At 42.1% G+C, this 23,706-nt stretch overlaps 1 protein-coding gene across 2 annotated transcripts in view; it reads left to right on the top strand.

Annotated features, from left to right (window-relative positions):
• The window catches only part of LOC131184378 (receptor-interacting serine/threonine-protein kinase 2-like), a 43,649-nt gene that overhangs the window by 2,230 nt on the left and 17,713 nt on the right, over positions 1–23,706 (top strand). Inside the window, exons 1-6 of one of the 2 annotated variants that reach the window (XM_058155575.1) lie at positions 2,181–2,266; positions 12,062–12,240; positions 16,245–16,398; positions 17,672–17,827; positions 20,342–20,490; positions 23,369–23,418. In XM_058155575.1, the coding sequence (XP_058011558.1) occupies positions 12,089–12,240; positions 16,245–16,398; positions 17,672–17,827; positions 20,342–20,490; positions 23,369–23,418 (661 nt within the window). In that variant the 5' untranslated portion in view covers positions 2,181–2,266; positions 12,062–12,088. Of the gene's footprint in view, positions 1–2,180; positions 2,267–12,061; positions 12,241–16,244; positions 16,399–17,671; positions 17,828–20,341; positions 20,491–23,368; positions 23,419–23,706 lie in introns of those variants that run through there. The other variant, XM_058155576.1, reaches the window with a different exon arrangement.

Here is a 23,706-nt window from a genome sequence, read left to right as displayed (position 1 = left end):
GATTCTATGTTTTCCTTTTTGTGTGTGGGTTTTTTCCTCCCACTTCTCTTTTTTTAGGTCTATACTACTCATTGTGGCTTCTTCCACAAACTCTGCTTAAAAGTTAGCTTCATGAAGTTTGCTAAGCCAGACAGGAATGGTCCGGAGATATCTTGGCTGAATGTGGTTTGAATCTGGACCATCTCAGTCATGGTTCCATGCTTTAATTGTTGTGTTACGCTGGCCTTGTGTTTCTGGTTGGAACAACAGTTTTAAGGTTTGTTCTGGGAGCTGGGTCAGCCAAGTCATCAAAGCTTCTTTTGTACTAATAGAGAATTCTCTCCTCCTCCTCCCCCCCCTCCTCCTCCTCCTCCTCCTCCTCCTCCTCCTCCTCCTCCTCCTCCTCCTCCTCCTCCTCCTTTTCCTCCTCCTCCTCTTCCTCTTTCTTCTCCTCCACCTCCTCCATCTTCTCCATCTCCTCCTCCATCTCTTCCTCCTCCTTCTGCTTCTACTTCTCCTCTTCCTCCTCCTCCTCCTCCTCCTGCTTCTCCTCCTCCTCCTCCTCCTCCTCCTGCTTCTCCTCCTCCATCTCCTCCTCCATCTCCTCCTCCTCCCTATTCTCTATTCTCTATTCTCTACTCCCTACTCCTCTCTGTGTGTGCCTTTGAATCTGTTGACTGGCCAAATCCCTTGGTAAGATGCCAAAGATAGTTGGCCTTTGCCTCCTTCCATGGGCTGGCAAAGAAGAAGTGGTCCAAGGAAGTCCTCGACTTGCAACCATTCATGCAGCCACTATTTGAAGTTACAACAACACTGTAAAAAGTAATTTATGATTAGTCCCTGCACCGTCATAATATCCCAATGGTTACATGATCAAAACTCAGATGCTTGGCAACTGGCAAGCATTTATGATGGGTGCAGCATCCTAGGGTCATGTGATCACCCTCTGCGATCTTCCCAGGGGAAATTCTGACCAGCAAAATCCAATAGGAGAAGCCCGATTTGCTTTACGATCATGCGATTTGCTTAACAATTGCAGTGAGTCACTTAACAACCATGGCAAAAACATCATAAAAGCAGGTGCGACTCACTTAGCAACTGCCTTGCTTCATAACAAATTCTGGTCCCAATTGTGATCGTAAGTCAAGGACTACTTATACTTTTTGCCACAAGGCAACCTAAAATGATTTCCAACATTTTTCTTAAACAGTTGACTTCCAAATACCCCATTCCTGGATTTGTATAGAAAGACCATTCCAAAACTCTTACAGGATAGTCCTTGACTTACAACTGTTTATTTAGTCACCATTCAAAGTTACAACAGCAGTGAAAAAGTGACTTAATTATGTCCATTTTTCACACTTACGACTGTTGCAGAATCCCTACAGCCACATGATCAAAATTTAGACTGTTTGGCAACTGAACTGAACTGAACTGAACTAAGCTAAACTAAACTAAACTAAACTAAACTAAACTAAACGTCAACTGACTCCTAATTATGACAGTTGCAGTGTCCCGGGGCGGTCCTGTGATCCCCTTTTGTGACCTCCTCACAAAGTCAACGGGGAAGCCAGATTCGCTTAAGAGCTATGTTACTAACTTAACAACCTCAGTGTTTCACTTAACAACTGTGGCAAGAATGGTTGCTAAATGAGACAAAAGTTACTTAACAACTTTTTCGCTTAGCAACAAGAAATTTTGGGCTCCACTGTGGTCGTAAGTCGAGGATTACCTATATATGTATGCCAGAACTCTCATACCCATAAATGAACCTTAACTCAATACAAATAAATGGTACGTCGTTCTCAACTGTTTTCTTTGAAACTCATCGAATTTGGAACTCAATGTATTTTGACGTCAAAATTTTGTCCCGGTATTCATTGTTTGTTTGGTACTCAACGCACAAGCTAGAACTTGTCAGTGCCGGCTGTCTTGTGACTCACCACATTATTCCTTATGGGAAATTTTTAGAAGGAATTCATCATTTTTGGTACTGAGAACCAAGGTACCACTGTAGTCCAGCTTCTTGCCTGCAGATTCAGTCTTAATTGATGTGATAGGAAAGGAAAAATGAAAGTGTGGAAATGGAGGAAACAAACATTGAAGCAACTCTTTTCTCAACAGGAAGGGTGGAACGGTCTGACTCTGTTTGCATTCCTTTGTGGTCAGAAAAGTTCCTCGCTGGCTGAGGAACTTTGGAAGTTGAAGTCCACAAATCTTTGCCAAGTTGCCAAGAGACCCTTGGTCTAGACTACAAAGGAATGCAAAGACCACTGTTTGGTTCCTGGTAGGTAGAAGATAATAGTTAATAGTAAATCGTAAACTTTGCTGGCCTTCAGGTCGTCAGTCCCAAGATAACATTTTTTTAAAAAATCCTCTGGCATAAATACTTAACTTTCTTTGATTTACTTGCCTAATTTCCTTCCCTTCTTAAACTGAACAAAAAGAGTTTTGAATTCCCCACATTCCAGACAAACAAGGAAATAATGCATTGTCTCAAGTTTAGTCCTAAAATGTGATAGACAAAGGAGCAGCTGTTTCATTGAATCAGTTGGCCTGTGTTGTGACCGAGGCCCAAGTAGTGATTACTAAACATAATTCAGTCCTAAACAAATTTATTTTATTAAAACAGCTGAGAATTAAATCCTTCTCAGCTTAGTCCAAAACAAATTCTTCATAAACAGTCCTTCTGCCTTATCACCAAGTTCAAGAGACACTGAGAAGAAGCAATGGACTCAACACTGGTTTCTACAAAGAACCCAACTGCTCGTTGCTGCTCTTTTAAGCCTTGTGGGAGAGGTCAATCATCTTCTGCCCTTACTCCCGAGTTGTTCTTTTTGCTTCAGCTGCTCTTGCCTTCTGGTAGCTCTTCTCATGCATGCACTAGGAATAGGCTCCTCCTGTTCCTCTGCCTCTCTGCTGTCCGCTTCTGGAGGTTCTGGTGCATTGCTCCCAGATGGCCCTGGCCCCATCTCTGCCTCCAACATAGAACCTTTGTCCAGGCCTTCCTCTGACTCCAGGACTGGCCCATTGTCCTCCCCAGCCTCCTCACCGTCCAACTCTACTGCCAGGTCCGCAGGCTGCTGGCGGACCACAACAGCCTGGCTCTTTGCTGCCTTTCATGGTCTTTCACAAAACTTTTTGGTTATGTGGTGAGATTCAACATTTTTTACTACCGATTCTGTGGGCGTGGCTTGATGGGTGTGGCAGGGGAACATTACTGCAAAATCCCCATTTCCTCCCGATCAGCTGGGACTTAGGAGGCAGAGAATAGATAGGGATGGGGCCAGTCAGAGGTGGTATTTACCGATTCTCCGAATTACCCAAAATTTCCACTACCAGTTCTCCAGAACTGGTCAGAACCTGCTGAAACCCACCTCTGTATATAACATGTATAAACTCAGTGTCAGCATTTCAAGTAATACACCCATAGGAAGTAGAACTCTGAGGCAGGTAGATTCCTCAAAGGATAAGTTTATTGGCTACATCATATTGGCACAACTGATGAAAGCCAACTCTGAAAGTTCCGGCAGCTTTCCCCTAATTAAAAATAAAGTTTTTCCCTTTCCCCCAAGTCACACTGTCCAATCAAGATGCTGTCTGGTTGCTTGGTTACTTTACTCCTTCTCTGGTCAGCCACCTGTTAGAATAGAATAGAATAGAATAGAACAGAACAGAACAGAACAGAACAGAACAGAACAGAACAGAACAGAACAGAACAAAACAGAATAGAATAGAATAGAATAGAATAGAAATTTTTATTGGCCATGTGTGATTGGACAAACAAGGAATTTGTCTTGGTGCATATGCTCTCAGTGTACATAAAAGAAAAGATATGTTCATCAAGAATTCTAAGGTACAACACTTAATGATAGTCATAAGGTACAAATAAGCAATCAGGAAACAATATCAATATAAATCGTAAGGATACAAAAACAAAGTTACAGTCATACAGTCATAAGTGGAAGGAAATGGATGATGGGAACGATGAGAAGATTAATAGTAGTGCAGATTTAGTAAATAGTTTGACAGTGTTGAGGGAATTATTTGTTTAGCAGAGTGATGGCATTTGGGAAGAAACTGTTCTTGTGTTCTTCTAGTGTGCAGTGCTCCGTAGAGTCGTTTTGAGGGTAGGAATTGAAACAGTTTAGGTCCAGGATGTGAGGGGTCTGTAAATATTTTCACAGCCCACTTTTTGACTCCTGCAGTATACAGTATGTATACAGTATCTGTATACTGTATATACAGTATCATCAGTATCAGTATACAGTATCATTGTATACTGTATACAGTATCACTGAAGCAGTAGGCATGAGTTTAAATGGACTCCAGAGGATGGTAGAGGACAGGAAGGCCTGGAGGAACGTTGTCCATGGGGTCGCGATGGGTTGGACACAACTTCGCAACTAACAACAACAAGAAGTATACAGTATCCCTCTCTGTTCAGGAAGTCACTGCAAGACCTCCTTGCAAATCACATCAGCTTGATTTGTGGAATAAGACACGATGTCTTGGTTCACACAGGACTCTAAAACTCAGAACACACCATATAGGTGGTGATGTAGCTGAGGTGAAACATTTCAACCTTTTAGGAAAGAGTTTAAAGAGTGAAGATGAAGAGAATGAAATTTTATCTTCCATTCCCAAAAACATATAAGGAAAATAAAAGAAAAATGTAGTCTGGAGACAATATCAAGAGACCTAGCTGATTTGACGTGGTCCATAATTAAACTGTACTATGGATTATTGAATAGCTGACATTTAACATGCTTAGCACAAGGTGGAAAGCAGGTTAATAAACCCCTGAAGAGTACAATCCTGGTTTGTGCTGTAATTTACAAAGTTGGTTAATCCATACACCAATAGAGTTTAGACTGAAATATTATACTATAGCAGGGCCAGCATAAATGTGGCAATGTTAAGACCTGTGGAATTCAATTCCAGAATTCAAGGACTAACCTGTATAGGTTTCAGTTTAATATATAAAATATATTTAGATAAGTTATGAGTCTATAAGTTAATAGATAACATTTTTCATTCTGTTGTCAAAGGTGGCAGGCAGGCAGGGAAGAAAGCTGCAGCAGAAAAGCAGGAGAGTGAAGTATATTTTGCCGGGGAAAAAAATTGGTCCAACAGCTTTTCATAGAACCCTATCTGACTCTTTTAATCAGTTCCCATATTTACTTTTGGTCCCTGGGATTTCCCAGATGCGTCAACAGAGAAGATAAGAATGTCTATTTTTTTCCCGATTTCCTTTGCCAGGAAGTTGTTTATAGAGCCAATTCAAATTCAAATTATGGAAAAGTTCAGCTGTGGAGGAAAATGGTCCAAAATTCTCTGCTTAGGGAATACCAAAGCACCCTTCTGTTGGTTTTGAATTACAGGTACCATGTTTCCCCGAAAATAAAACCCTGTCTTATATTTTTTTGAACCCTGAAATAAGCGCTTGGCCTTATTGCCATGTGCTCAAAAGCCCGTTTGGGCTTATTATCAGGGAATGATGTCTTATTCTGGGGGAAACAGGGTACCCCTCCACTTACAACAAGTCACTTAGTGACCGTTTGAAGTTACAACAGCGCTGAAAAAAGTGATTTACAACCATTTTCACACTTAACGACCGATGCAGCATTCCATGGACACACGATCAAAATTTCGACAGCTTGGCAACTGACTCATATTTATGACGGTTGCAGTGTCCTGGAGTCACGCGATCCCCTTTGGCGACCTTCTGACAAGCACAAGGTCAATGGGGAACCCAGATTCACTTAACAACCAGGTTCCTAACTTAACAGCTGCAGCGATCCTCTTAATGACAACGGCAAGAAAATTAGTAAAATGGGGCAAAACTGAACAATGGTCTCATTTAGCAAAAGAAATTTTGTGCACCGTGGCAGATGTAAGTCGAGGACTACCTGTCTTGCCTCAAATTCTTCTTGTACGTTGGCTTCTGGGAGTGATGCGCTTTAATGATGCTTCGGTTCTTTCTATTTTTAGAATATCTTCCTGCCTTTAATTCCCATTGTGAGAGTTTCTTTCCTCATTGCAGGCAGTGCCTTTTTTGATTTAATCCTCTCCGTCTACAACAGTGAGCAAACTTCCATAATTAGGTCTTCAGTTTCACTGAGATCCAGTGCCAGGTTTGTGTTGCAATTCAGAGGTTCATGCGGGATAAAAACAGGTGTTTTAGGACTGTGATGGTGAACTTATGGCACAGAGCCCTCTCTGCGGGCACGCGAGCAGTTGCCCCAGCTCAGCTCCATCCCGCATGTGTGTGCGCCTCCCACCAGCCAGCTGATTTTCGGGTCTCTGCTGCACAAGTGTGCGTGGTGAGGTGGTGCACATGTGGGGGTCAAATGCACATGCACGGGGGAAGCATGGGGGTCACACATGCATGCATGGGGTTGCACAAACATGTGCGGGGTGGCAGGGTGTGTGTGGGGTTGCACAGGCATATGCAGGGGCAGGGGAGTGCAGGGGGTCACACACGCATTGCATTATTGGTGTGTGCACACTTTCGGCACGTGGTGACAAAAAGGTTAGCCATCACTGTCTTAGGAGATACGGTGGCAGGGATAAGGAACTCTTTTTTTAAAAAATTTGAATTTATATCCCACCCTTCTCCGAAGACTCAGGGCGGCTTACACTATGTCAAGCAATAGTCTTCATCCATTTGTATATTATATACAAAATCAACTTTTATTGCCCCCAACAATCTGGGTCCTCATTTTACCTACCTTATAAACGATGGAAGGCTGAGTCAACCTTGGACCTGGTGGGACTAGAACCTGCAGTAATTGCAAGCCGCTGTGTTAATAATAGACAGACTTAATCCGTTGAGCCACCAGAGGCCCTCTGGACTTTTGTGATTCTGCTGTGCTACTACTGTACGTACAGACCGGGGAGTTCTTGGAGGGTTGGAAGTCCAACCTTGAACTTAAGGAGAAATTCCCTGACAGTGAGAACCATTAATTAATCAAACGGCTTGCTGATCAAGTGCCAAGGGAAATTGGAAGGACCAGGCTGTTCAAATGAGCATATGGATTTTTTTTTTCTAAGAATCTGAACTACTAACGGCCGAAGGAAATTGGCAGTAGATAAGAATGGAAGTCTATGGAGATTTTCAGTCATCCAGGTCATGGTTGTCCCAAAGGTGCTTTTTTCAAGAGGCAAATGGACTTCCTTGGTTTTTCCTTGAAGACATTTCGCTTCTCATCCAAGAAGGTGACGACTCGCATGAGATGGCTCTGCATGCCACTTCCAGTACGCATGCCATAGATTCGCCATTATGGGTATAGTCTCCCGCTTGAGCAGGGGGTTGGACTATAACAGGGGTCTTCAACCTTGGCAACTTTAAGCCTGGTGGACTTCAACTCCCAGAATTCCCCAGCCAGCTTTGCTGGCTGGGGCATTCTGGGAGTTGAAGTCCACCAGGCTTAAAGTTGCCAAGGTTGGAGACCCCTGGCCTAAAAGATCTCCCAAGCCTGTTATTTTGTATTCTATGTTCCAAGTCCAGCCAACTTCTAGCTTCCCATCCTGACTTCATCTGAGGTGCTTATTATGTTATATAAACAGACTTAATTTGGGTACTGAGTTGACCCATTTTGGGGACTGGCATTGAACAGCACCTCATAAAAACCAACCAGTCAGGCTGGATTCATGCAACATGCTAAGCCAATCATTACATAACATAGAGTCCTAGATTAAAACTATCCATCCTTTGGCTCAGGGACAAGGAAACATCGGGAATGGGGTTGGAAACTTTTCCGCAATAAAATACGTTCTGCAAAAGTTTCCAGAATTAAAACTTTCCTTGGAAAATTTCCACTTCAGGCAAATTGGACACATTCAGGATTGTATGATTGATATTGAGGGGATTTTTTTTTAAAAAAATGAGAAATTATTAGAGCATTTCTACTGCCTATGATTTTACTCTGAATAATCCAACATTGTTTCCGATTATTATTATTTTCTCTCCACATATCAAAGCTTTTGGCTTCTTTTTATATACTGGTTCAAACATCAGTATGTGGGCATATCTGCCATTGCCAGCTGCTCTTCTGGTTTCTGTCAGAGCGCTGGAAAATGACCCGAAAAATGGCCAAAAACCAGGCTGTTTTTCTGGCCGTTTTCCAGCTATTTTCTGGTCATTTTGGGGCCATTTTTCAAGACAAAAACAGCCCCAAAATGCCCAGAAAACAGCCTGAAAAATGGTCTGAAAATACCCAAAAGATGGCCTGAATTTTTTTTTTAATTTTTTAATTTTTTATTTCATTTTGTCCTAACAGTATACACAAACATTGTCATAAATAAAACAATAGATCATGAAGAATATATATATATATATATATATATATAAGTAAAAAAGATACGCATCAGCTATATTAATTTGATATAATGAAGGGAACAATAGGACAGGAACGGTAGGCACTTTTGTGTTCTTATGCACGCCCCTTATAGTCCTCTTAGGAATGAGGTGAGGTCAAAGTAGACAGTTTTTGGTTGAAGATTTTGGGATTTTGAGTAGAGACTATGGAGTCAGGTAATGAGTTCCAAGCATTAACAACTCTGTTACAGAAGTCATATTTTCTGCAGTCAAGTTTGAAGCGGTTGACATTAAGCTTGAATCTATTTTTTGCTCTTGTAATATTGCGATTGAAGCTGAAGTAGTCTTTTACAGGAAGGATATTGCAATAGATGATTTTGTGTGTTAAACACAGGTCATGTCGAAGTCGACGGAGTTGTAAGTTTTCTAATCCCAGGATTTCAAGCCTGGTGGTATAAGGTATTTTGTTGTTTTCGGAGGAGCGAAGAACTCTTCTAGTAAAATATTTCTGGACGCGTTCTATTGTATTTATGTCAGAGATGTGGTATGGGTTCCAGACGGATGAGCTGTATTCAAGAATAGGTCTGGCAAATGTTTTGTATGCTCTAGTTAGTAGTGTAGAGTTTTTGGAAAAGAAGCTGCGTAAAATTAGGTTTACAACTTTTAGAGCCTTTTTTGCTATGTAGTTGCAGTGGGCTTTGGCATTTAGGTCATTTGATATGAGAACTCCAAGATCTTTGACAGGGTGGGGGTCATCAGTAAGGTAATGACCATCGAATTTGTACTTGTTGATAGGATTCTTTTTTCCAATATGTAAGACTGAGCATTTGCTGGTTGAGATTTGGAGTTGCCAAGTTTTAGACCAATCGGAAACTAAGTCGAGGTCTTCTTGTAGGGTAGAAGTATTGTTAGTGGTATTAAATAGTTTGACATCGTCAGCAAAGAGAACACAATAACTTGAGATGAGGTCACAGAGATCATTTATGTATAGTATGAAGAGCGTTGGTCCAAGAACACTACCTTGGGGAATGCCACTTTTGACAGGAACAGGATTTGATATAGTGTTGCCAATTTTGACCACTTGTTGTCTGTTTGACATTTTTTGGCCAAAAAACGGCCAAAAACGGCCGGCTAGCTGGTCTTTGGATTTCCAGTGCTCCAGCACGCATGAAGACCAGGTGGCTGGCGTGCATGCACACGCATTCCAGTTTGGGCCCTCGGTGCCGAAAAGGTTCACCGTCACTGGCTTAGACATTGTATTTATATTTCAAATAAAGGAGCCCATATAAGATGGCTGTTCAGATGGATCCTACTTGTGTATCGGAAGTCCTCAATTTACGACCATAGTTGAGCCCAGAATTTTGGTCATTAAATGGGCCATCAGGTGACCAAACTTGATTTACTTTTAGATGGCTGTAAAACGAGTCTTCATGGTCGTTAAGCAGATCACATGTTGGTTCAGTGAATCCGCCATATCTAACGGGAATGTCCTCTCTTTTGCCAGCTTTCTCTTTCCTGCTGTTTGTCTGAAACAAACTAAACCAAGAAAGATTAAGATTAATCGTGATTAAAGCTTCTGAGGGTGAGCTCATTTTCTCTGAAGTCTTCCTCAAATGCTCTCCCTCCCGGCATCCCTTAGATAAGATCGAGCCATGGACAATGCCTTTTCTTAAAGGTTTCTTGGCCCTGGTGACGACAACCAGGCCGTGAATGATCCTTCCTGGATGCTACTTTCTGGGTTGCCTTGTCAACACCTCCATAGTTGCAATATTCAATATGATCCTTAATATTTAATAACAACAGATGGAAGGGACCTTGGAGGTCTTCTAGTCTAACCCCCTGCCCAGGCAGGAAACCCTACACCATTTCAAACAAATGGTTATCCAACATTTTCTTAAAAATTTCCAGTGTTGGAGCATTCACAACTTCTGCAGGCAAGTTGTTCCACTGATTAATTGTTCTATCTGTCAGGAAATTTCTCCTTAGTTCTAAGTTGCTTCTCTCCTTGATTAGTTTCCACCCATCGCTTCTTGTTCTGCCTTCAGGGGCTTTGGAGAATAGCTTGACTCCCTCTTCTTTGGGGCAACCCCTGAGATATTGGAAGACTGCTATCATGTCACCCCTAGTCCTTCTTTTCATTAAACTAGACATACCGAATTCCTGCAACTGTTCTTCATATGTTTTACCCTCCAGTCCCCTAATCATCTTTGCTGTTCTTCTCTGCACTCTTTCTAGAGTCTCAACATCTTTTTTACATCATGGCGACCAAAACTGAATGCAATTGATCCAAATGATTAAAAAAAACCAAAAAAACCCCAGGGTCTCTGATACAGGTAGTGCTCAACTTACAACAGTTCATTTAGTGACCATCTGAAATTTCAATGGCGCTAAAAAAAGTGATGTGTGACTGTTTTTCACACTGATGACCATCCCAGCATCTCCGTGGACACGTGATCAAAATTCAGGTGCTTGGCAACTGGCCCAGAGTTATGATGGTTGCAGTGCCCCAGGGTCATGGGGTCACCTTTTGCGACCTTTCGACAAGTAGACTCAGATTCACTCAACATCCGTGTTGCTTACTTAACAACTGCCCTGATTCACTTAACAGCTGTGGCCAGAAAGGTCATAAATTGGGGCAAAACTGTCTTGCTGAGCAACGGAAAGGTTGGGTTCAGTTGAGTTCATCAGGCGAGGACTACTGTAATGCTTTGGGATTTCATGTGCATGTACGAAATAGATGGAAGTGGGATCACAGTAGTGACACTTGTTTGGATGAACGCCTCTAATCCCAAGGACCCTTCTGCTCTGATCCTCCTCTTAAATTTGAATGGATTTTATTTATTTACTTAATTTACTGCGTATGCTGCCCATCTCACTACCAAGCAACTCTGTCAAACTTTTTAGAAAATCCACTTCTTTGTTTAGAATCTTGTGCAAGTTGTACTCATGAGCTCTTTCACCAATGCCCTTAAGCCTGTGTAAATTCTGCAATAGGTTGGTTCTGCTTTTGTGTTTTTTTACACAATTAGCTGTAGGAGGTGACAATCTTCAGTAAATAGGACGACACACACACACAAAAAGCTTTCTCTACACCTCCAGGAGGAAAAGACCCAAATTCTGAAAGAAAGGAAAGAAAGAGGGAGGAGAAAGGAAGGAAAGGAAGGAAGGAAGGAAGGAAGGAAGGAAGGAAGGAAGGAAGGAAGGAAGGAAGGAAGGAAGGAAGGGTTCAGTGGTTTCCAATTCTGCTTTGATGTTTTTCTGATGGACTTTTCAACCTTCTGTGGCTGCATTCCAATTTTGAAAAGCAAGCTCCTACATTTTCACTGTCCTGCAACACATAATTAATTGTAAGACATCCTGAGTTTGACTATGTAATACAGAATTATTTTGAGCTTAAAAGATATATTTCATTGCCCTTTTTTTGATGTGGCAAATTAGGAAGATTTGCAGACTTGAGTAGCCGGTCACAACTCAACCTTGTGCCGGTTTGCGGTTTTTGTTGCTGTGTGTTGAGTTTGAAGATCTTAATGGCACATAAATATTTCAGTTCCCAGTTTGCTGTCTATGCCAACTTCTTATCATCTTACTATTACTCTATATTTGTACTTTGTTTACTATCACATTATATAAACACTTTTTATTGTGGGCTTTATTGTTCAGTTGTAAAATTGTAGATTTTGCTGGTGAGTGTCCGCAATAAAGGCTATTCGTTCGTTGTGATTTTAATTTTCTTCTCTCCTTTTTTCCTTTTTCTAACAGCTTCACTTCTTTTTCAATTGTCCTAAAATGTCCAAGCTGGTGCCCATCATTTCCCAGAAGGATCTCGAGAACATTTCCCTGAGTCAGACGGGCTTTGGCATCTCGCTGAAAGCCTTCCACGTGGCTTGGAACACAGATGTCTCCGTGAAGCTGCTGAGCAATCAGAGAGCAGGAGAAAGGTTGGCTTATTTATTTTATTATGATTCATTGTACAGTCAGCCAGATGTTCAGACTGGATTTGGCACTGTTGTCCACCTATCGAGTCTTTCCCAAGGACCTGGCAAAGGCAGATGTTGATGTTTTAGGTGTTAGAGTTACCATTGCAGGATGTAAGCTGTTCTGAGTAAAGCTGCCATTTGCAATTGACTGATGCTGAATTTGTTGATGCCAGTAATGTTCATGTACTGCTCCAGTTGTTTTGGGATTGCACCCAAGGCACCTATGACTATTGGAACTATCTTTGCTTTCTTTTGCCACAGTCATTCTATTTCTATTTGCAGGTCTATGTATTTTGTTATCTTCTTCAGTTCCTTCTCTTCTGTTTCGCTGTCTCCAGGTACTGCCACATGTATTACCCAGACTTTTTTCCTCGTTCTTATTGGCAATTGTTAAGTCTGGTGTGTTAAACAGCAGGTGCCTGTGTGTTTGAATTCTAAAGTCCCAGAGCATTTTAGCTTCTTTGTTTTGTATGACCGTATCTGGTTTCTGGTCCCACCAGTTCTTGCGTCCAGGCAAACAGTATTTCTCGCAGTGCAGGATTGTTGCTACTTTATCATGCCGTTGTTTGCAGTCAGTCTGTGTGATCTTCCTGCAACAGCTAAACAAGTGATCTACTGTTTCTTCAGGTTCTTTGCAGAGGCGGCATTTGCTAATCTGTTGGTGTCTTCTCAATTCTGTATGTCTTTGTTCTTAAGGTTCTTGTGCAGAATTAGCCCTTCCCATCTCTTTCTTCAACTTTCCTGTTCTTAGCCATTACAGTGTCTTGTTCTTATCTGTTTTCCTTGCTGGTTCCTTTTTTAAATATGCTGGCTGTGTAATACTTTGTCTTCCCTTGGTTTGTTTGTTTGTTTGTTTGTTTAATCATATTTCTCTACCACCGGTCACACTTGTGTGCTTCGGTGTGGTTTCCTGATTGTTGAATGAGGATGTTCTGACCTAAGCTTCCACAAACCATGAAGCAGACTCCTCGTCCTGATAAAACCTCTTTTCTTTAGGTTAAAGTGAATTCCCTTCCAGTAAAGTCCCTGCCAAGAGTCTTTCAAGAGATTTCACACCTACAGACCTTTATCAGGCTTGGAGAGCTGCCAGGTCGATATCTTCGAAACGCCATTCTGTAGCAGACAATACTTGGCAAGAAGTCGGGAACAGATCTTCACCCTCATGAATTGAACTAATTGTCTCCTGTAAACTCCCCTCCCCTTCGCTTCTCTTTATTCCCTATGGGAGGGACCATTCACCATCCACCTATACCTTTACTCCCGAGTCGGCCCTTGTTCCTTAGCTGTTCCCTTCTCCTGGCAGCTCTGCGCATGCGCACATCAGGAACAAACTCCAGCTGTTCTTCTGCCCCACTGATATCTGACTCCGAAGGGCTGTCAGACAGCCCTGGCCCCCTCTCTGCCTCCAACACAGAGCACTCGTCAGAGCCTTCCCCAGACTCCAGGACTGGCCCATGTTCCTCCCCAACCTCCTCACTGCCTGAGTCTGCCACCAGCTTTGCTGGCCGCTAGCAGGCCACTACAGAGGAAGGCTCCTAAAGAGCATAAGCTGACCTCACTTTAGCAAGGAATTTAGAAAGTTTCTGGAGACTCACCACTTCTCTGCTCTTCTCTGAAACTCCCTCTTTTTCACACTTCCCCTGAAGCAGGGGTTTTTGCGGTATGTGTATGTGTAAAAGGCATATTGAACAAAGAAGTGACTTTGATCATGAAGGAGAGTTTACCAGGGTGCTGTCAGGCACAAACAGTTGAGAAGATTTATTGTTCATACCAATATACAAGAATCTAGTCAACCAAAGTTCAATACTAAATTAGTACCAGATAAGGGTTAATGGGATTCAAGAGGGGTTTGACTTGGAACATTTATGGCAACCTAACAACTCTAGGCTGATGACTCATTTAACTCCACCTCCCAGTTTTGCCTGTTCTTCTCCTACAGGTGAAGCTCATTCATTGTACTTCAGATGTGCTGATTCCTGCTATTTTCCCAAACTCAACTGCATAATTGGTGGTAGTTTGAGAAGCCATTGGTGCTTTTTTAAAAAAGACAATTAAAGAAGAAAACTCAAGATGTTGTCTACAATGTGATTGAAGCCCTGTCCCCCTTTTCTGTGTGTTGTGTTGCAGATACCATCTTGATTGTTTTATCCTCATGCAGACCCTCCTTCCAAGGAGCCTGAAGAAAAGTTACTATAGTCCCGTGATGGTGAACCTATGGCACGTGTGGCCGAAGTGGCACGCGGAGCCATGTTGCCTGGCATGTGTGGCATCACCCATTCTTCTTCCGGGTTTCTGGTGCACAGGCGCATGCGCCGATCAGCTGGTCTTTGAGCGTGCGGCAGTGCCGGAAACCCGAAGACCTGGTCTCTGAGCCAGGAATGGGGCTCCCTCGAAATTCGGAATTGGGAGTGTCCAGAAAGAAAGAGGACCAATGGGATTTCTCCCTTCTGCAGTGTCATCGGTCTCTGGGCAGAGTCTCCCTTGACTTCATCCACGGGAGGAGAGAGTTCCGCACAGGGAAGAAGCCCAAGTCGGTTATTGAGGCGAAGATCCCCCCTTCTACTTTCTCTGCTTTTCTCTCTCCGCAGAATTATAGTATAGTATAGCCTCATGATGGCGAACCTTTGGCACACGTGCCAGAGGTGGTACGTAGCACCCTTTCTGTGGGCATACGAGAACATGTGTGGGGCATGGTGCATGCACAGATTGCACCACATGCACAGGGCATGGCACATGTGCAGGGCTGAGTGCACATGCATGGATGCGTGACACATACACGGAGCCTACGCACACATGCATTTCTGCACGCACGTGCATGCTTTGGGCACTCAGCCCGGAAAAGGTTAGCCATCACTGGTACAGCCTTTATTTTCATTGTACATCATGTATACAATGAAATTGTCTCTCCTCCTTCCAGAGACTATGCCCGGAGACCGATGACCCTCAAGCAGGGAGAATTCTCATTGGTGCTACCCCTTGTTCTAGCACCTCCCATCTCAAAAGTCCGTGTCAGCCTGCCCCAGATCAGTGTTTGAGAAAATAAAAACCCAACTCCATCATGTTGAAGAAATTGGTAATTTATATTATACAAGTCTGGGTGCAGTAAAAGCAAAGCTGGAACTGGAAGTAAATCTAAACCCCAGAGTCATATTCTCTCCTGAACCCTCCCCCTACTAGAGGTCAATACAGAAATAGTCCAATGTCTTCTTCCTCCTCAGCCACGTGTAGTTTCACTTCCGATATTCTCCCTCTGACAATCTTCTGGATGGAATGTGGAGTCAGCAGCTGCCGTTACATTCACGCGCCAAAACAATTCAAACATCTATTTTAAAAAAGGCTTTTCCCCTCTCCCATACATGCAATGTCAGCCGACGCTGGGAACAGTGAAAACCTCCCCCCTCCTCCATAAAGCATGTAAGACATTCAGTAGAGCAAACTTTTAACAAGGTAATAAAACAGTCAGATAATCTAGTAGGAGAAATACACTAAATTAAAGCGGAGGCTGACATTCCGAGATAAACATTTCCTCTCTCCAATGCGGGCTGCAAGCTGATCAGCACATGCACATGTGCAGCAATTACTGGAAGACTTGCTGGCCGGCACACATCCGCATGCTGGAAACCAGAAGTACCTTATCCGGCACGCGCATGGCCCCTGGGGAGTGCAAAGTGCTCCCTTTTCAGCACTCGGCGCCGAAAAGCTTCGCCATCACTGCTATAGTCCTTGCTATAGGTTAAGGATCACTCATTCAGTGACAGTTCAAAGTTACACTGGCATGGAACGAGGGGATTTAATAACTGAGGCACAAAGATGCAGCTGCCATGGTGTCCCTCCTGTCGCGACAGCTATAATCAAAGCGGAGAAAAAAATGGAAGCACACACGGATAGATCATTTTGCAGTAACAAATGATGTTGTCTTGTTCTGTTGAAACAGTGTGACGTGCAGATCTTTCTTCCCCTTGCAGAGACTTCAAGGCCCTGCTTCAAGAAGCAGCAAACACGCAACGTTTACAATGCAACCATCTCTTGCCGCTTTTGGGTGTTTGCCAGTTCCAAGGTTTCCTCGGGGTTGCAACGACATGGATGCACAATGGATCTCTCTCTTTGCTCATTCACGATGTAAGTCAGAGACGGCAAGAGAAAAATATCCCCTTGGCTGGCTCTCCTTTGGAGGGGAGCGATGGGATGTAGTAAGCAGCTGGATACCCAGGAGGGAGGGGCTGCATTCCGGAACAGTAAGAGGCAACTCAGTTCTGATAGTTTGTGTGAGAGAAAGAGGGTAAAGATGGCTCCTCCCTAACAGTTACCAGAGTATAGGCTTGTGATTGCGAACCTATGGCATGCGTGCCAGAAGTGGCACAGAGTGCCCTCTCTATGGGAATGTCCACTGTTGCCAGCTACTCTTCTTCGCAGGCATCGGAGCACCAGAAAACAGCTTGAAAATGCCCCCAAAATGGCCGGAAAACAGCCCAAAAAATGACCAAAAATGGCCAAAAAACAGGCACGTACGCACCGGCCAACTGGTCTTTGGGTTTCCGGTGCTCCGGCACACACATATGCATGCACATGTATGCACATTCCGGTTTGAGCACTCGGTGCCGAAAAGGTTCACCATCACTGGTATAGGCTTATTGTAGATAGCAGCATGCTTCAGTTTGGCAAGATTCTGTCTACAGGGGTAGAATAATAAAGAAATCTACTCAGAAGAAACACCACATGTCTTTCTTGATTTTGGGAGCCTGACAATGAAGCATAAAGGGAAAGAGGACCAGATAAGGTGCTTGTCAGCATTCCAGAAAAAAACCCAACTCCAAGTAAAAACTCTGAAGCAAGCATTTTTCAAAGTTCTATTTACTCGAATAGATAAACTGGCACATCTGGGAAAACCTGAATCTGAGAGGTCCAGGTTTTCCCTCAGTAAATCAAAAAACCCCAAAACCATCCCCTCACTCCTCAGTTGATCACATGCTCCAATCACCATCTGTCCCATCTCGAGACAGCACTCCAACTACTCCTTCTCCATGCAGGATCGGCCAACCTTGACCGACAGGAAGAATGCTATTATGTCTACAGACAACCCCTCTACTAAATCCCCCCCTGCTACTTTCCCACACAGGAGAAGGTGGCAGCATGGAAGCTTCCGACCTAATATGGATTCCAAAGCTGATAGTGCTTTTGCCCAGAAGAGAAAGTTCTTGGAATAGGACAGGTCATTGATTTGGCAATTTAGCACACCAGAATTGGACTTTAGCTTGTTCCTTCAAATAAGCTACCCTTCTTAAATCAAAAACAAATGTTGGTTGATCATCTTAAATTAAATCAATGTTTTGATCAGTGTTAAATCAATGTTTTGAAAAATTGTGTATTCAATAAACATTTTTCTTCCCCTCAGCATGAACTCTATCCAGATCTGCCTGTTCCTTTGAGCGTAAGGATCCTGTCAGATGTTGCCACCGGTCTAAGCTATCTTCACAGTTTGGAGCCTCCTATCCTTCACCACCATCTCAAACCTTCCAATGTGTTGTTAGATCTTGAATACAGAGCTAAGGTAGGCTTTCCAAACATTCCCCCCCCCCTTTCTTTGGACTTGCTATCAGAACAAAACTTTAATTGCACCCAGGGCTCTTCCTGAACTATACAGTAGTGGCCAAAATTGTGGAAACCTTTTGGGAAAAGTGTATTTTCTAAAACTAGCTAATAATACCACTTTTTTTTGGAGTAATACCATAAAATTATATATCGATGGAATGATAATTTAATCAAGAACGTAATGCAATAACTTTTATGAAGGATTTGCTATTAGAATAGCAGTTACAGTGTAAAGAAGAAAAGTGAAACATAGAAAAAAATGAGATATATAAAAATTATCACATTAGAAAAAATGAAATATACATAAATGATCACCATGTTGGTTAATACTTTGCTGGGTAACCTTTAGCATGAATTACGGCCTTACAATGTCTTCCCATGGAGTGAACCAAGTCTTTTAGTTCTGCAGCTGTTCTAATGTGAAACCAAGATTGAATGATGGCTTCTATTAACTGGTTTTATTGCTGGGTCGCTTCTGACTAACAAGTTTCTTTAGTTGGCTCCATAGATTTTCAATTGGATTAAGGTCTGGGATATTTCCAAGCCATTCCAGCATAGAATAGGATTATCTTGAAACTCCAGGAAAAAAAAAGTGGGTGTTATTAGCCATCCAACCTCAAAAATACGCTTTTCCCAAAAGGTTTCCACAATTTTGGCCACTACTATAGATAGTCCTCAATTTATAGGTAGTCCTCGACTTGCAACAGTTCATTTAGTGACCGTTCAAAGTTACAACAGCACTGGAAAATGTAACTTAAGACCATTTTTCACATTTATGACTGTTGCAGCATCCCGGTGGTCATGTGATTTACATTCAGATGTTTGATAACTGGTTCATATTTATGACGGTTGCAGTATTCCGGGATCATGCAATCCCCTTTTGTGATCTTCTGAAAAGCAAAGTCAATGGGAAAGCCAGATTCACTTAACAACCATGTTACTAATTTAACAACTGCAGTGCAACTTAGCAGAGTGGTGCAGTGGCCTAGAGGGGGAGCTCTCGCCTCACAATCAGGAGGCTGCGAGTTCGATCCTAGGTAGAGGCAGATATTTCTCTCTCTGGGCACACTGAGAATATATCTGCTGAATAGAACTCTGGATTGGCGACAGGAAGGGCATCCAGCCATTAAAACACTCTGTTAGCTCCATTCAGTTGCCTAGACCTCCACCCCGCAAGGGATTATGGGGTCATTAAAAGAAGATGAGTGATTCACTTAGCAAATATGGCAAGAAAAGTCGCGAAACGGGGCAAAACTCACTGAACAAATGTCTCACTTAACAACATACATTTTGGAGTCAGTTGTGGTTGTAAGCCGAGCAACCTGTACCATAATTAGGACTTAAAATTCCCTTGCTAAGCAAGCGTTTGTTAAGTGAGTCACCCCAGACTTTACAACCTTTGTTGCCACACTTAATAAGTGAATCACGGCAGTTGTTAAATGAAACATTTGGCTGTTAAGCGAATCTGGCTTCCCCATTGACTTTGTTCGTTGGAAGCCAGCTGGGAAGGTCACAAATGGTGATCACATGACTCCAGGATACTACAGCCATTGTAAACTCATGACAGTTGCCAAGTGCCCAAATGTTGACCATGTGACTATGTGTATGGTGTAATTGCCATAAGTTTTATCATCAGTTAATCATAAGTTGCTTTCTTCAGTGCCATTATAAGTTCAAGCAGTCGCTAAACGAATGGCTGTACTTGAGAGCTACCTGTAGTGAATGATGTGCCTGGTTTCATCGGCTATTTTTCCATTTGGGTATGGCAATTGGATATATCTGGTTTGATGAAATGCCTTGGTAAGACCACACTTGGAATATTGCATTCAGTTTTGGTCGCCACGATGTAAAAAAGATATTGAGACTCTAGAAAGAGTGCAGAGAAGAGCAACCAAGATGATTAGGCGACTGGAGACTAAAACACATGAAGAATGGTTGCAGGAACTGGGTATGTCTAGTTTAATGAAAAGAAGGACTAGGGGAGACATGATAGCAGTCTTCCAATATCTCAGGGGCTGCCACAAAGAAGAGAGAGTCAAGCTATTCTCCAAAGGACTTGAAGGCAGCATAAGAAGTAATGGATGGAAACTAATCAAGGAGAGAAGCAACCTAGAACTAAAGGAGAAACTTCCTAACAGTGGGAACAATTAATCAGTGGAAAGGTTTGCTACCAGAAGTTGCGAATTCTCCAACCCTGGAAGTTTTTAAAAAGAGATTGGACAAGCAGTTGTCTGAAATGGCGAAGGGTTTCCTGCCTAAGCAGAGGGTTGGACTAGAAGACCCCCAAGGTCTCTTCCAACTCTGTCATTCTATTCTGTTCCATTCCGCTCCGCTCTGCTCCAATCTCAATCCCAATCCCAATCCCAATCCCAATCCCAATCCCAATCTAATCTAATCTAATCTAATCTAATCTAATCTAATCTAATCTAATCTAATCTAATCTAATCTAATCTAATCTAATCCTGTTTTGCAGATCTCAGATTTTGGCCAACCCACCTGGAGAAAACAGCAGCTGAGGGCAGCTTTGCAGAACTGTAAGGGGAGTAGTTGCTGGGATTTGCTCTACCTGTCTCCTGAAATACTTCAGGGAGGTCAATTCTCACAAGAAGGAGATGTTTATAGGTGAGTCTCTCTTTAAAAAAAGAATCTTAAGGCATTGTTTGTCAAGGCTCAACTATATGGCAGGGTTAACTAACCTGGAACCTTCCAGATATGGTGGATTGTCTGACCAGGAGCCCAACCAAGTTACTTCTTTATTTTTCATAGAAAACTTTGTATTAGATTTCAAAACTGGAGGAAGAAGGAAGTCGTAAATTTTCTCACTGACTCCTAGCAATGGAGTAATGAGTATTTTTGAAGCTGATTCTTCCTCATCAAGATACTGTTACTGATTGCTGAGGAAAACTGGGATTCGGAGATGTAGCAGGATGGAAATATAGAATGAATGTTTTATTATTTGTGGAATAAGAAGAGCAGAACAGTTATTGCTGTGTCTCACTTATGGCTTCTTCAGAAGCAACATATCGGCCCAGAATTTAGTCTTTGATGGGGTCCCATTTCATATGATTTTACTGCATTATACCCTCAGATTTTGAATCAAAACAGACTTGGTTAAATCCAAGAATTCTCAGCTTCTGTAACATTTGGAAAATGTCGCTAGAGTTTTTCCAACTCAACTTTCCAATTCATTTTTGTAAAAGAAGGAATGAACAGCTAACATAAATATCCAGAAGAATCATATTGCCTTTACCTAAAGAATACATCGTCCTAGGTGTGGAAACGGTACAATTACTGTGATCAGTCGAGCATACAAGAAACAATCCCAGTATTGTAGAATCAAATGCAAGACCCAAAAAACCCACCAATAATCAACACTCACTGCAGTTATTATTTACTCAGTGTGCAGTGGAGAAATTTCCATCCGGAAAATAATAACAGAATGACATAGTTGGAAGGGACCTTGGAGGTCTTCTAATCCAACCCCACGCTCAAGCAGGAGACCTTATACAATTTGAGACAAGTGACTGTCCAGTCTCTTCTTAAAAGCCTCCAGTGATGAAGCACCCACAACTTCTGAAGGCAACTTCTGTTCCACTAGTTAATTGTTGTCACTCTTTGAAAAGTTCTCCTTACTTCTAAGTTGTTTCTCTCTTTGATTAGTTTCCATCCATTGCTTCTTGTCCTGCTTTGGAGAATAGGTTGACCTTTCTTCTTTGTGGCAGCCCCTCAAATATTGGAAGACTGCTATCGTGTCACCCCTGGTTCTTCTTTTCTATAGACAAGACAAACTCAATTCCTACAACCTTTCTTCATATATTTTAGTCTCCAGACCCCATATCTCTGTTGCTCTTCTCTGCACTCTTTCCAGAGTCTCTACATCTTTTTTTATAATGTGATGACCAAAATTGGAGTCTTCTAAATATGGGTTTACTAAGGTTTTAAAAAGCGGTGCTAATGGGTGAAATCCAACAGGTTCTGACAGGTTCTGGAGAACCAGTAGTGGAAATTTTGAGTAGTTCGGAGCGGGGTGGGAATGAAGATTTTGCAATATTCTTCCCCCAGGAGTAGGGTGGGAATGGTGATTTTGCAATATCCTTCCCCCAGGAGTGGGGAGGGAATGGGGATTTTGCAGTATCCTTCCCCTGCCACGCCTACCAAGCCACACCACGCGCACCAAGCCACACCCACAGAACTGGTAATAAAAACATTTGAATTTCACCACTGGGTACTAATACTTCATATGAACGTGATAAGAGGGACAATAATTCCTTCAGACAAAAGGATGTGCTCATATTTATCAATAAAGGAGAATATTTGTAGCTCAAGGCTGGAATGAAAGGTCTTTGGTACTCTCTGAGGTGAAGAGATGCTGAGGAGTCATTTGAATTTGGACTTCCCAATTGGGCTAGGGAAACTGTTTAGATAATGACCATATCTCAAGTAATTGTGTTCTCTTTGCTGATGATGTCAAACTATTTAACACCACAGACAATACATCTATCATCCAAAAAGACCTTGATCATCTAACCACTTGGTCTAAAACTTGGCAACTCCAAATCTCAACCAGCAAATGCTCAGTCTTACATATTGGAAAAAAGAACCCAAACACTAAGTACATACTTGATGGACATTACCTTACAGATGACCCCCACCCCATTAAAGACCTTGGAGTTTTCATGTCAAATGATCTAAGTGCCAAAGCCCACTGTAACTACATAGCAAAAAAGGCTCTAAGAGTTGTAAACCTAATCCTGCATAGCTTTTTTTCCAAAAACACTACTAACCAGAGCATATAAAACATTTGCTAGACCAATTCTAGAATACAGCTCGCCTGTTTGGAACCCTCACCACATCTCTGACATCAATACAATTGAACGTGTCCAGAAATATTTTACAAGAAGAGTTCTCCATTCCTCTGAAAACAACAAAATACCTTATCCCACCAGACTTGAAATCCTAGGCTTAGAAAACTTGGAACTCCATCGCCTTCGACAAGACCTAAGTTTAACTCATAGAATCATCTATTGTAACGTCCTTCCTGTTAAAGACTACTTCAGCTTTAATTGCAATAATACAAGAGCAACCAATACATTTAAACTTAATGTTAACCGCTTTAATCTAGATTGCAGAAAATATGACTTCTGTAACAGAATCATCAGTGCTTGGAACACTTTACCTGACTCTGTGGTCTCTTCCCATAATCCTAAAAGCTTTAACCAAAAACTTTCTACTATTGACCTCACCCCATTCCTAAGAGGACCATAAGGGGCGTGCATAAGCGCACAAACGTGCCTACCGTTCCTGTCCTATTGTTTTTCTTTTTCTTCTTCCTATATATATATAGATGCTTATATCTCCCAATATTTACTCATATATATGTTTATATACTATATAATCTTTTTGTATGATGCTGTGACAAAATAAATAAAATAAATAAATAAAAAATAAAATAAAGAGATGTTACCAAATAACACCTGGTTTTCCTTTTCATTGTGTCTAGTTTTGGGATGATGTGTTGGGAACTCCTAAGTCGACAAAAGCCACTGACAGGTAAGCAATCTAATAAAATGCTCAATCTAAGGTAATCTTCCTTTGAGCAGGTCCTTTCCTGCAGGTAACCAACTGGAATCTCACCTTCTCTTACTGTTACATAATGGAAAATACTATACAGGTAGGCCTTGACTCATGACCAATCACTGATCCTCAGAAAGAAAATAGTCTGATTTTTGGTTTAATGCTGCCCCCTTGTGGGTTTTTTTAACTTCCTTTCATGTCCTTTATATATCAGTGTTCCAGTATAAATGTTTAGGCCAGGTGTGTCCAATCATGGCAACTTTA

This window comes from Ahaetulla prasina, chromosome 12 (genome assembly GCF_028640845.1).
Source record: "Ahaetulla prasina isolate Xishuangbanna chromosome 12, ASM2864084v1, whole genome shotgun sequence".
NCBI lineage: Eukaryota > Metazoa > Chordata > Lepidosauria > Squamata > Colubridae > Ahaetulla > Ahaetulla prasina.
Note: the sequence above shows the minus strand (reverse complement) of the source record. Positions and strands in the feature narration are given on the sequence as shown.